This window comes from Empidonax traillii, unplaced genomic scaffold (genome assembly GCF_003031625.1).
Source record: "Empidonax traillii isolate 1590-97213 ecotype Southwest subspecies unplaced genomic scaffold, ASM303162v1 scaffold65:size4453928, whole genome shotgun sequence".
Taxonomy (NCBI): domain Eukaryota; kingdom Metazoa; phylum Chordata; class Aves; order Passeriformes; family Tyrannidae; genus Empidonax; species Empidonax traillii.
In genome coordinates, this window is record NW_020955258.1 from 3,020,264 (window position 1) to 3,034,119 (window position 13,856).

The window sequence follows — 13,856 nt, forward strand, 5'->3', positions numbered from 1 at the left end:
ATTTTGCCATCTGCAGATTGCTGGAGATCTATATATTTAAATAAAGTCTGTGAACATCAATAAGACCAGGTATTTTTTTTTCCTTTGCTGCACTTCTTATTGATTATTAATTCAGACTTTTGGGCACTGCAAGCAAGCTGGAAACTCTGCTTCTGCAAAAGGGGATTGCACGTCACTTCCCAAATGCAAATGCAATAGACAGTGAGGAGGGCAGAAGGAGGCAAGAGGACAGCAAACCATTCCTTTTCTGCTACGGCAGAATTTGAGCAATGTCTTATCTCAGGTTCACAAAGTAGGATGTAACTAACACTCGAGTGCACTGGCAGGTAGTTCTTTAGTGATTTACCTCTGTTATTTACAATGCTGTTGAACTCTGTCTTACCCAGCAAATAAATGCAACGCTGTACCTGCTTAAAATTAAATGTGTATTAGTGGTTGGTAGATCAGGGCCAGGATATTCAACATACAAACCTAATACTTGCTGTTGCTATTTACAATAAATATATCTTATCTTTTTTTAGAGTTTTTTTTTGCTTTCGTTTTTTACTTATGTTTTCAAATTTTTTAATTGGTTCATGGCTCTCCTGCAGCTTCACTGCAGGGAATTTGTGTTGTCAGGTTTGGAAGGATGAGTATTAGTTTGACAAGTCACTCTGCAGGTCTCTTGATACTTCCTTATTTTCCATATGTCATGAGTTAGATGTTTTGGAGATTAATTTTAAACAAAGCAGCGTATTTAATTTCCCTTCAGGAGCAGAGAATTTATTTAAAAAACCCCTCCAGTTCTCCTCATCAAAACCTGCATGATCCCTTTCCTGTTTTTACAACTAATTAACTGATCTAGCTGCAGGATTTTCCCAATTTCAAGGTAAGGTTTTTCATTGCAACTGTGTGATATAGTGTAACTGTAAAGGTCTCTCAATATGGAAAAGCCAACCTGCTTTCTTTACTGGTGTGTGTATTGTAAAATTATTCTTTTGCATTGCTATTACTGCTGAAGGGAATTATTTTTCGATGAAAGAAATGGAGCATAGTGTAAGTTTTCCTATCTGAGGATTAAGTGGCACTGCGATAGTTTTATGATTTCCATAATTAAGGGTGAATTTAATTATTTCTATTTTAATATATCTCCATATTGACTAATAGAGGCTTTCCTTTAGTGCTGACTTTAGTATGGAAATTTTAAGCTGAAATCTAAAAAATAGAAAAAAACTGTGGTCAAAGGGCAAAAAAGAATATTGGGGTTTTTTTAGGAGGATGGTGGAGTGTAACAATACCTTGCTGAGACTGCACAAACAATGGGTTAGGTAAGGCAAGAACAGAAAAGTGAAACAGGAACAGGAACTGCAAAGATGAAAGCTATTAAGGAGAATTTATCATTTCAGGTTCTGTCTCTCCGATTGGCTTGGCTTTCTAAAGTAACTGCTCATTGTTTGGTGTTCTGGATCTTCTTTAGATGTTGCTTGTAATGAACGGGCACAGATCTGTATTTCTGAGCAAGTCATGTTGTCTGTAATTCCTCCCCTGATCCCCTCATTGCTGTGTACAGACTGTATGTCTGGTTGTTCTATATTCCAGTGGCACAGGCCTGTGCTTTCTGCCCCGGATCCCCACTTGCAGCCAGAGGTGTGTAGGCGTTGCTTTGGGTCTGTCATTCCCAGCCACTGTGCCTGCCTTCTGCTGAGCTGGAGGAACGAGGTATGCTCAGCTGCTTCATTCTCCCAGTGTTACTCACAAAAACTAAGGGAAGGAAAGGCCCTTCCTTTCCCAGTGTCTCCATCAGGATTTTTTGTTCGTGTTTTCAAGATAACAGTATATCTAAAAGTTCTTATTTTATTTGTTTTAGATGGTTTGTTTCTCTCTCCTTAAGGACATACAGGACAATTTCTCTGGCAACTTTCTTGACTTGCAAATGCCTTATCTATCTGTTTTTAAGTGTTTCCTACTCTTTCTTTCATTTTCAGAGATACACTTTCATCCCTCAGTGTCATCTCTGATGGCTTGCTTTATTCATTCTCAGGATAAACCTTTGGGATGGAGGCTGTTTTCTTTGTCCTTTGCTTAAGCCATGCCAGGTGCTTTTGCTGTAGGAATTTTTATTATTGCAGTGGCAAGGTCCTTAGGGAGTTTTTACAATTTTTTTTTTTAGTGAAGTTCTAGTGACGTTAACAGGTGTGTCTTCATTTACAATGATGTTGTTTGGGCAGTTTGCACTTTCCTTCCTTCCTCAAGGATATTACCTTCTCATTATACTTTTCTCCAGTAAATCAAAGCAATATATTTTCAACACTGATTTCCTTGTGAGGGAGAGAGAATAGGTTGCAAATACCACTTGGTTGTTTGTTTTTTGTGGTATTTTTTTTTTCATTGTAGAATTGGACAACAAGAGCTAGAAATACTTCATGAGAAAAAGAGAGGTTCTCAGAATTTCCCTCTGTCCCTGGAGGTTTATGAGGTTTCTATAAATACTTAATTTCTTCATGTTGCTTCAGATATTCAGCACTTCAAAGTCAGGGAGAGGTCAGATTAGTGTGATATGTTCTCATTAATTATTTCATGGAAGAATATTTATACTTTTTCTTACAAACTTTGTTTGGACTTCATGCATAACAGGAGTGAAAAGTTTGTAAGCTTTTAAGTGGTTCAAAGATACTACTGCTGCCTTTGACAAAATAACTGCCTTACAGTTTTTGAAAAAAACATATTTGTGTTTCTTCGTTGTTGCCTTATGATGCTGTTTAAAAATTGTGATTTTGCTCTTCCAGTGACTGTTTTTCAGATATTGTTAGTGAATTTTACGGGGCGGACTCTTGTGTGTCAGTGTCAGGAATAATGCAGTGAAATCAATAGTAGTTTAAAAATACGTATGTGTTAAATCCGCAGAAGTAGTGGGCATCTTTAATTATCCACCTGAAATCATGGTGCGAAAGATGCATCTCAAACTGGTTTGTAAGTTTCATAGGGTGTATTTTATCTCTATAATGTATGTAAAAGATGTCCTAGAGAAAGACAATTGATTAGTAAATTCTGGAGTGTTAGGATTATTTCAAAGCAGTGATATTCTTTTTTTATTTTTTCTGTAAGAGCTTGAATACTTAATAGTATTATCCATTTCTGCCAATTGCATCAGATGGGAACCTCTCATCATCTCACATTGTTTGTAAAATTTAACACAGATAAAGCAGTTTAAATAAAGCCATACTGAGATATGCATCCCTTACCCTTAGGCTCATTCCAGTCACCCTCTGAGGATGCTCATCCTTACTTTTCCGTCGTGGACCTAAAGCTCCTTTTCCCAACTGGCAGTGGCACCAGTAGCTGACAAAGCTCAAACATATTTACTCCCACTTGGCACACTCCTCTTTGCCTGGCTTCTTGTACAGCTCTTAGTCTGATTGAAACAAACATGATCACTGAGATAAGTCTGGATATATTTGATTATTTGGCTGCTGCTTCAGAAATGAAGATTGTTACTGACTCAGCGAGCAAGACAGGTGCTATTTACAGAGTGGAGAAGCTGCTCTGCAAACCCAAGTCTGTGACTGAGAAAGCAGCAAGGAAATCCTCTCCTTTGGCCTCTCCAAACCCTGACTTTGACTGTACAGCTAGGTTCTTAGGTTTGCATTTGAAAGGCAGAGAAGACAATCTGCTGCAGATTGATGTACTGATTAGCCCTCAACCCTTTTGCTGTTTGAATGCACTGAATTGTTTTTCTGCTGGCAGACACACAGAGTTCAGCATCAGATTTTGACACACATGCTGCTGTCCCGAAGGATTCACAGAGCGGGCTGTGTTGCAGCTGCTGCATTTTCCACCAGTTAAATTGACAGTTACCTACTGTGTGGAGTTGCTAGGAGAAGGTGAACAGTCATCATTACAGCATATTCCTTCAATAACCTGTAGCGCTCTCTGATTTCTCTTCTGCAGGGATTTATATATGTCTCTGCTGCAGACTGAGCATTTGTACAGTCGTATTTTTTTTTTTGAGAGGCTGGTAGATATTTATTCGCTAAGAAACAATTCAGCATCAACTAAAGAGAGGAAAGCTCTGGCATTCGAACATATACTCTTTTTGTAGGGTGATGTGGCTGATACTGGCTTCTACCATCTGCTTTCCTATTGCAGCCTGTTTCTCCAACCTGCAGAGCACAAACCAGCCTTTCTTTCCTTCTGGATTGTTAAAACCATTCACATTTATTCTGCATGGCACTGAATTATAGTCCGTTTTAAGGAATCTTTTGTGCTTCTGTGTGTATTCCTACAGCAGAAAAAGTGCATGAGAAAGGAGCTTGAGCAGCCAGTAGTATAGTAGCTGGCTCACCCGTATGGATTAGACTCGTGAGGTCAGAGGAGCTGTGTGTACTTGCTCTGTGCTTGGGGGGGGAAGAGTGGATTTGTCTGTCAAAGTGAATAGCGGTTCAGGCAGGATCGTCCCTCCGCTGTTGTAATTCTGATGTGTTTTGATATGACAGCAGCTACTGTCTAACATGCGTGGATCTTCTGAAATTTGTAGTGGACTAAAGACTGCTTTTACTTGCTGCTGAGCCTGACTATAACTGTATCGCTGTAGGACAATAACGATGGGGGCTCGAGCAACTGAAACAACTCGGGAACTGGAAAGCGCCTCTGCAAAGTATCAAATAGGAGGACATGCAGAGAAAATGTGGCAACGGCTCAAAGGAATGTGAGTAGCTTCTCTCCTTAGCTTTTGTTCTGTTCCTTGGGAAAGAGAGTTTTCTTCTGTTTGTTAAAATGACTAATTAGCAAATGAGAGACTTATTTTTAAGCTGTGAATAGTATTTGCTCTTATAATACAGTACATCGTTCTCATTTACAATGGTACTTAGAATTAATGTCAGATTGTATAAGATTCAACCACCTCATTTAAAAGATGTATAACTAGTGATAGTTATTATCCATATTAAAATGCAGGTAAGTCCTTTCAGGTTAACACTTCGGTAGCTCTGATATGATTTTGTAAATGTTATCTTCAGAATCAGCATTTCTGGAGCTGTTTCATCGTTCCTGTCAGTATATACGGGTAAGTAAATTACTGCAATTCTATAGGAAGTATCGCTACTTTGCCTTTTGAAAGTGCCAGTAAAGAAATCTCATATTAAAAGGTGCTTAGCTTAGTAGGTTGCTGTGTCTCTGGTTTTTTGTCAATTACTTTGATGTTCAGTAATGCTAGAAACTGATTGAAGGACTATTTGAAGGGACCCCTTATGCACCTGCTGTGTCTAATCCACTCCTCTCAATGCAATTTTCACTGTAGACTTTTGGATCAGTAAATAAACATCTGCAGCCTGTTCGAAAGAAACTCTATCAAACTAGTGTGTCTTAAATCCCTCAAACTTCAACACCTTCTCTTGAGTATTTGCCTGGTTTTTGCTCTGAAAACTGATGTTAGGATGCTACAAATAAATACGTGTTACATTTGTTGCTTTGGAAGCAAGGAAATGGCACTCTTATTTTTGCTGGAAAGACTTGAAATACTGGGTTTCTAGAGGTATTCCACAGATGCTATATATGCCTCGGCTGCTGAAGGTAAACAGGTTATTTACAATGCATTGGCTATGGCACTGCCCATTTCCCCTGTGCATTGGCTAGAAACTCAAACTGGCTGTGGGGAAGGGGGTTTCCACCATCTCCTTTCTTCCAAGAGACATTGGTTTGCTTCATTGGAAAGTCACTTTTCAATTGTGGCCAGGGGTTTATCATATCTTCTCTGTGAAATGCTTTTGAATATTTTCTCACACTTCGGTAACAACTTTTCTGCTAGAAACCCCGAAATGCACAAAGCAGAGCAAACATTTTGTTCATTTGCTGATGCCACACATTTTGCCTCTGAATTTCCCCTGCTGGAGACCTCCATCAGTTTGTGCAGATTTCCGTAGGGTCTAAGCTACTGCCTTTTTTTGTTCTACAAGTTCTCTGTTAGCACTGGACTCTTGGGCTGAAACATTTCCTTTCAGCTGCCTCTGAGATGGTACCATTAAACTAATGTAATAACTAAACTAAACTAATGTAAATAACTAAACATTAATGACACTCAGCACAAGAGCTTCAGGAAATAAGGTTCATGCGTTAGGAGTAGTTAAAACAGTATTCGGAGTTTGTGGTGTATCAAATGGAGCTTAAATGTTTGAAAACCATGCATCTTTCAGAGATTAGTGCCTTATGACTGTTATGACAAGATAGTGATAAAGATAGTGCTAAAAAAAACCCCCAGGTTATATTAGATATATTAGATACATGCTCAGCTGATTGTTTTTCAGACTTACCCATGATTTTGTTTTAATTATTCTCTAGTCAACTGGAAATCACTGTCTAGTCAATATTACAAATCTTACATCAGGAAATTTCAAGAATTTAATTTTTTAGAACTCACTTTGTAGTGTAAGCATCAACCATTAAGGAAAAGAATTCATTTTGCTGATGCACAGATGTCAAAGTAGAAGCATGTTTATATGTGGTGAAGGAGAGGGACAGATAAGTGGGACTGCCACAGTTAATCAGGCTTGGGAAGAATTCTTTTATGAATTGTCAGTCAGGAGAATTGTTTCATCTTAGGGATGGGAACTTAGTGAAACTGAGTATGTATGATGCCAAATTATGGGGTCTTTAAAGTAGTGTGCAGCAGTATATCTACACTGGAGTCAAGACTTTATGGTTTGAATTATGAAGCTGAATCTGTTCTTGTTGATAGGGTACAGAGACCTACATAATTTTCATGTGATTTCAACACAATTCTACTATATTTTGCCAGTCAAGAGTGCTGATTACCTTTTTGCAAGTAGGTCATTATTTCTGAAAGAACATTGGATTTCATGGATGTAGCTATCTTGATAGAAGCTGTATAGTCCTGACTTAAAATTAGCTTTTATTTTCTCTTAGCATTTCAGCTTTTCACATAATAGACTTTTAATTATGGACTTGGCAGCAGAATTCCATATACATTTGGCCTCAAATGTCTTGAGATGTTTTTGTTACTGGTTCATTGATTTTTTCATTCATTTTTGTGAAATAGAGACTGTTCTATAAGATACATGAGTTGAATACACTCAAAGCTAAATGAAAATCCTTATTTGAATGCCCAATAAGAAAATCTGGGTATTGTGGATGCTTGAATGAAAGGGATTTTTTTATAGGTTTTCTACTCCCTAGGCTTGCACAGACTTTGCTCACTTAAGTGCTGCAATACAGGCTAGGATGTTCTGAATAAAATTAAAATGATAGCTAACTTTTATTGTATGCAGCCCTACAGCCAAAGTCTGTCTTCTGTATGGCAAGTAAAAATCTAGCTCTATTTTCTTTATATTGCGGTTGCAGCAATGCTGCAACCAAGGACATTATCTGGCAGAGAAGATATTAATTTGAATTTCATAACTTGATCCCTAGCACTGGCACTGATTTTATTGATACCTGAGTGGGTAAAACATAAGCTCACTGAAACAAGACTTCGTTGTGGAAATGGGTCGTGTATGTTTCTGTCTTGACTGTAGCTTCTGGTCCTTGAATTAAATATTGTCAGTATACAGACCACAAGCTTCTAGTGTTTTGTACTTCATGCAGAAAGAAAAAACAAATAAAGAGGGACTGTTAAATAACTTACATAATACTGTGGCTTTTATAGTTCTTTGTTATGCAGAGGAGTAAAAACAAAAGCCATTCAAGCTACTGCAGGAATTCCAGCTGCCTGACTGAAAAGGGGGTGTTGAACATCATCCACTTCAGAAGACACCTTGTCACTGCCCAGCCAGCGGGCTCCTTCTCAGGCCATTTAACGCTACTGGTTACACCTTTTCTCCCTCAACCTTTCATTCTCTATTGGTTGGAATCTTACTATGGACAGTAACTAAATCTCCAGCTTAAATGTATTTTGATGTCAAGAGGACCGAAAGATTTGCTGCCTAGGAGAGTTTGTCTTCACGTGCTGATAGAGCTTGGTAGGGAGCTCAGAAAGAGAAGCAGTTCTTTAAAGAATTTTGGTTCAGAATGCAGAGAACCAGACATGAAGCAGAACTCTTTATGCTTACTGACCTTGCAGGGTTTGGTATTCTCCTTCATCTTCAGGTAGACTTGACTTAACTCTGTGTTCTTCATTGCGTGAAAGTGTCTGTTTGTGGTATATATTGTCTGTCTGCCACTTTGCTCAATGTTAACACAGAACCGTCAGACATCCCCCTGCCATCTTACTTTATTTTACAAACTGACATTCTCTTTACAAGTAGCTTCTTGTAACCCCCTCACTGTCAAACACAATATTAGAGGTGGGTCACATTTCTGAGGTTTGAGGTCATTAGTGAGAAAATGGTTTTCATAGATAAACATAAGTGCTAGAATTGTCTCTGAGAAGCCAGAAAATCTCTGAAAGGGAAAATTTAAAATCCAAGGTCCCAAGAGTCTGGGAAATTGGATTCACATGTGGTTAGTATAGGCTAGTTTATGAAATTTTTACTGATTTAAAGAGAATATGCATTATTGCTATCACTGGTTAAAACTAATTTGTGCTAATTTGGATGGCAAAAGGGATTTGAAGAAAAGCATAAGCTTCTTTCCTTACAGTCTTCCCTTTCTTTGCTGCCACATCCAACATAATAGCCCCCAGCTGCTGCAGAAAGGAGAGTCTAAACTTTTAGACACTAGAAGGGATGTATCTGCAGACGCAGTTTGTTGATCCTGCAATGCTGCAGTGACAAATTGCGTGCATACACATTTATAGAGACAAAAGGGGCATTAGTCATTGATTTGAGGAAATTTGGCTTGATGTCAAGGAAAGTAGAGAAATGGCTTCCTCCTCACTGCTGAATTATCAGAAAAGAGAATTCTTTTAAAGGCATCAAATAGAATCCAGATTAGCAGCCTGTTGGGTCAAAAGGGACCAGAACACCCAGTCTTTCTCTAGGTCCATGGATACTGGTGGAAGAGCTGTAGAACAGTGTCCAGAACCAGATATGGCAAAGAGGACCTTCCTTTGTTTTTCCAGGTTTCTTGTTCACATTTTATTTTATACGATATTCAATGTTTGGGTTTGCTTGTTGCTCTTTTTTTCTATGCTCAATTTGCCTAAACTGATAGTTTAGTAAAGCTTAACTGAAGAGACTGTCATTATCAAAACTTAACATATTATGATATAAAGATTTATAAATTCGTGAGTTCTGAACAAATGAAAAGAGAAGAGGTAGAATTACAGGTGGATAACTATGATAAAAAATAGCAAGACAGATTGTCACTGATAGCTACATCAGGAAAAAATGGGTTCAAGTGGTTCCTGTAATTTTGCCTATTTTTGCTTTTTTTTTAAATGTGAAAACTTTTCTTTAAAGGAAAATCATAAACTCTTAAAAGTAATCCAAATGACAAATATATCTAAGAGGACTTTAAGTAAAACTAAAGTTGATTTCAGAAACGCTCTGAACAGAAAATTGGAGAAATTATATAATGATGTACCTGTTGATTGATATATATCTCATTGGTGCTATGATTACAGTAAGAATAGTTTAATTACAAATTGTGAACAGCGTTTTTTGATTCTGAAACCAAAGTCTGTTTCTGTACCTGAGTAGTCAGGTAAACAATTTATAATTATAACTTTGTAGCTTATAAATATGTATTTAATTAAATGTATGATATGATAAATTTTAGGAATTTCCAGACGTCTAGTAGAGAACTCTTTAATGAGTCATATTAGAAATTATACTGACATTATTTGGCTAGTTAGAAAGGTATTATCCTGTGCTGGAGGCATAAAATTAATTTTCAGGTTCATACTAATTCTTTTTCTGCAATTTTTGGCATGTTCCAGTGCTGTTGGTGGTTTAGAGTAAATCCTAATCCTCCAATTTACTTTTTACAATTTTTGCTTTTTAATTCACCAAATAGGTGAATTACTGTACTCATAGAAAGCTCTACTAGAAAGGATTGCAAATTAAAGAAAAATTGCAAACCATAATTTACCTGTGATATCAGTAAGAACAGTAGCAGCATGTCTTTACAAATCTGATGGTCCCCAAATAATACAATAAAATACTGAAATTCCCTACTAGATCTTTAAATGAATGTGTACATACACCCCTGATATATGTGTCCAGTTGAGTTAAGTATTGTATCTGAATGCAATGCAAAAGAGATTAAAGATAACATTTTATGAATCTGACTACTAAACTGCAATTAAATAACATCTCAAACTTCTATATTCTGTATTTTTGTTTAGCTTAGACTTCTGACTCTACTTATGCTACATCCAATACTTTTAAAATTTCCTAAAAGATGCTTACTGTGACTGTTTACTTTATAAATTTTCTATTCAGATCTCTGCCTCGAAAGAGATTGTATATAATTGACTACACAAATAATTACTTTCCTCCTATTTTGAACTCCTGCCAGGTCCTTGTGCAGGGGCCCTTGTTTGCCCTGCAGACTGGCAAGTTATTATAAACGTTTCTTTCAAAAACTTCATTCTCCAGTTTAGCTGTTGCATGTTGAAGCCTGCCACAGTTCCTGAGAGCTACTGGCCAAAAACTCAGAATTCATACTGCCCTCCCCCATATAGCTCACAGATTCTACTCCACCTCCACAACAGAGTGAAGTCAAAATACCTGGATAGGAGAAAAAAAGCTTTTTCTCTTGTTAATTATATAGGGTTAGAAAAATGCAAATGCCTAAATACTGAAATTACATAGTTACCAGTGGAAGTTGGAATAAAAATAGGCATTCATTTCATGGTTCTGAGAGGGAAACATAACCTCAAGTTTATCAAAATTGTATCTGACAGTTTTCCTGTAAGATGTCAAAATAATCGTTTAGGAGTGAACCCATTTAGTACTGTTCCATTTTGTTTGTGTTTGCCATCAGATCTGGTTTACTCTTGGTATCATCTCTGGAGAAGGGCTAGAACAAAACCATTGCAATTATTTCTGCTGCCATTTACTGGAGACCATTTCACAACTAGGACTGCAAAAACATTTGAGATCTATTATGGAAGTGAGTCCTACACTGCTTCTCTACTGTTGTATCTAATCTGTAAGTTTTATTTTTGTCGATGTCCCTGCCTCCCAAGACATCCAGAGCCTTCCAAAAGTAAGGAAAATTAACCAACCCATCAACCCACCAAGGACCAAATGGGCTAGGCTTGACGCACAAACTGCAGAGTGATGGAGTACTTTACTCATTCTCTGGTGACAGCAGGTATTTGGTAGCATTTTTGTTTTTCCTTTACTGCCTTTCTGTACAATTTCATGACGTACTTGAGGTCATCAATGAAATTTATGGAACTTCTTAAACAAGGCCATGTAAAGAGGAGCTATAGAGGCAATCAGAACTTACTACAAAGTCTATCCTTTAATTTTGTCAGGGCGGTGGGGAAAACTGAGCAGTTGTGACTAAAAGGAAAGAAAACTACACTCTGCTGTGGTTAAGGGAAGCTAAACAGAAATTGAGTACATCAGTTATAAAGTTATAGCTGACAATGAGATGACTCAGTTTTCACAGTCCATAAAGCTTTGCAATTAGTCAGGCAGTGTTGCAGACTGAAGATGCCAGCCTTCTCCCAGACCTCTCTTTTAGAAAACTGTTTAGGCTTGTAAAGAACTACATTCGATTTCTGTTAAAGGCTGCTGCTGGTTACAGCATAACCTGTGGCTCAGGCCATAGACACACATTTCCTGAACACACATATGCAAGGAGTTGTGATCTTAAAGAAGTATGTGACTTGCTCCTTAAAGTTTGTGGGATTCTGACTGTTTGCCAGCATACGTAATTTCATGAGCGAAGTCAAATACTGTTAGAATGATGTTGCATTTATTCCTGTGGATTCTGCTAGAAAAGTGATTTCCAAAGTGGTTTTCTGTGAACTGATTGAGTTTGTTGGATGCAGGGTTCTTAAAAGATGACCTTTTCCAGTAGCCATCATGGATTAAGTTGTTCCCTGTGACTCATTCGTGCCTCCAAACTCTCATTGCTGTCTCCATGCTCGCTCTTAGCTGTTTTAGTATGACTGGTTTTGATGCCATCCAGGGATTTCTTCTGTGGAAAAAAACAGCAATAAGCTTTTTTCTCACCCCTACTATAAACTGAAACTTCATTGATTCCTAGGTTGGATTGGTTCTGTGTTTTCATACCTAGTTGCATCCTTAAAATGGAGGAAGTTGTCTGAGGATGGGACTACCTAAAGTGAAAGGAGATGGTCCTGCTTCAGCAACTCCCTAATAAAACAACCGTAGTCTTGGATCTGTTGTGTTTTAGGTCTGTGATAGTGTAAATCCAACATTAGGGCACCTAGTATTGTATCAAAACATGACAGAAAATGTTGATCCAGTAAGAACTTTTGAGGGTTCAGTTTTGTTCCAGTATTTCTTAAGTGTTAACTTTGAAATAGCAGGTATTATGAAGATCAAGTACTGCCCATGCCACTCCAGCTTTATGGTGCTTCTGTAGCCTACAGAAAGCTGGCCTGAAAGAAGGCCAGTCTAAACATCTGTGCGGTGTACTTTGGCTAATTCAAGACCATTGTAATCGTGTATTTGCACCTCAGCAGAATCAGTGAAGCGATGCTAGGTAATCTATAACTAGCAGTTACTGAACTGTAATCTAATTCCCCAGGCCTTTTGTTTGCCTTAGCTCTATAATGCTCTTTGCCACCACTGGCAATACTTTGGGTGTCTGCAAATCAGAAAAATGGTGAAAAGTGCTTTATTAAAATAGATACTCTTCTTGAGCGGCACAGCAAGCGTGGGTAGAGCCCCTCTCAAATCTTCGTTCGCGAAGCCTAGGCATGATGATGATGACTCTTCTTGATGTGAATGCCCTGAGCTGCCATTGTGTTGTTGTGGTCTGTAAACAAAGCTGGGCTGTAATGAGATTTACTATGGGATCTTTTGAATGAGTATTGGAAGTAATGCTTATCTGAGTCAGCGTCATAAAATGAAAAAATAGTATTCCTAAATTGCTTTTCTGATTGATAATTTAGGCACACGCATTTGATTTTAGACCTTCCAGAGAAACCACTATACCTTGCTGGAGAACACGAAAATGAGATGTATGTTAAAGCTTTGCTTTTTCCAGAATTAGTAGTTCTACAAAAATCCCTCCAATGTTTAAAAAAATTAAGGAAGAAAAGAAAAACAAAATTTGCTTTTTCTTTTCTTCCTCACTAATCTCGTGGCTGCTGCCACTTGGCATAAGTAAATGTTTGTGATCATTATAATTTAGCATTTTTGTCTGACTTTGTTGTTATTTATTTAGTGGGTTTCTCTGAATTAGAGACCGCTGAATTCCAGCAGTTCAACCTTCCAAGCATAATGTAGATGTTATTTGAGGCAGTGTTATTTAACAGGGAGCGATCTAAAGGAAGATGTTTGTCTATGCAAGTGCTTATACTCCGTTATCTATTGTTTGACATTGGCTGCAGTTTGTTTGACCCAACCATTCTCCAGACTTTTGGCGCCCCCAGGAAAACAAGTACCCTCCATAAATATTATAAAGACATTTAATTGTTGTGAATTTCTCTGGTAAATAGTGTTTGGAGGCAGTTACATTTGAATCATTCACTGTTAGTGTAATTTATGCCAGAAAGACACTAAGAAACAGACTACTGGGTAGAATTTACTTATTTCTTCAGTTCTTCTACAATACTGAACTATTCTTCTGCCTGGAAAAATTGAAATTGAATAATTTTTTTTTCTTCTGTATTGACTGCAGAATTTATTGAAGAATTAACGGCTAACATTATGCTTACCTGCAGTTATGTGTTTCATATTTTTATTTACTGTTTGTTTTAAATAGTTTATTTCTTCTTTTGTTTTTATTTTGTAGTAAAATAAAAATGTCAAACACCACTTAGTCTAATTCAGTAG

General features: G+C 37.5%; 1 protein-coding gene across 6 annotated transcripts in view; it reads left to right on the forward strand.

Annotated features, from left to right (window-relative positions):
* The first annotated feature begins 789 nt into the window (after window positions 1-789).
* Window positions 790-13,856, forward strand: part of PDE1A (phosphodiesterase 1A) — a 156,056-nt gene continuing 142,989 nt past the window's right edge. For 3 of the 6 annotated variants that reach the window (XM_027880221.1, XM_027880228.1, XM_027880227.1), the window contains exon 1: window positions 4,350-4,684. In XM_027880221.1, coding sequence (XP_027736022.1) covers window positions 4,581-4,684 — 104 coding nt within the window. In that variant the 5' untranslated portion in view covers window positions 4,350-4,580. The other 3 variants (XM_027880224.1, XM_027880223.1, XM_027880222.1) reach the window with 3 other exon arrangements.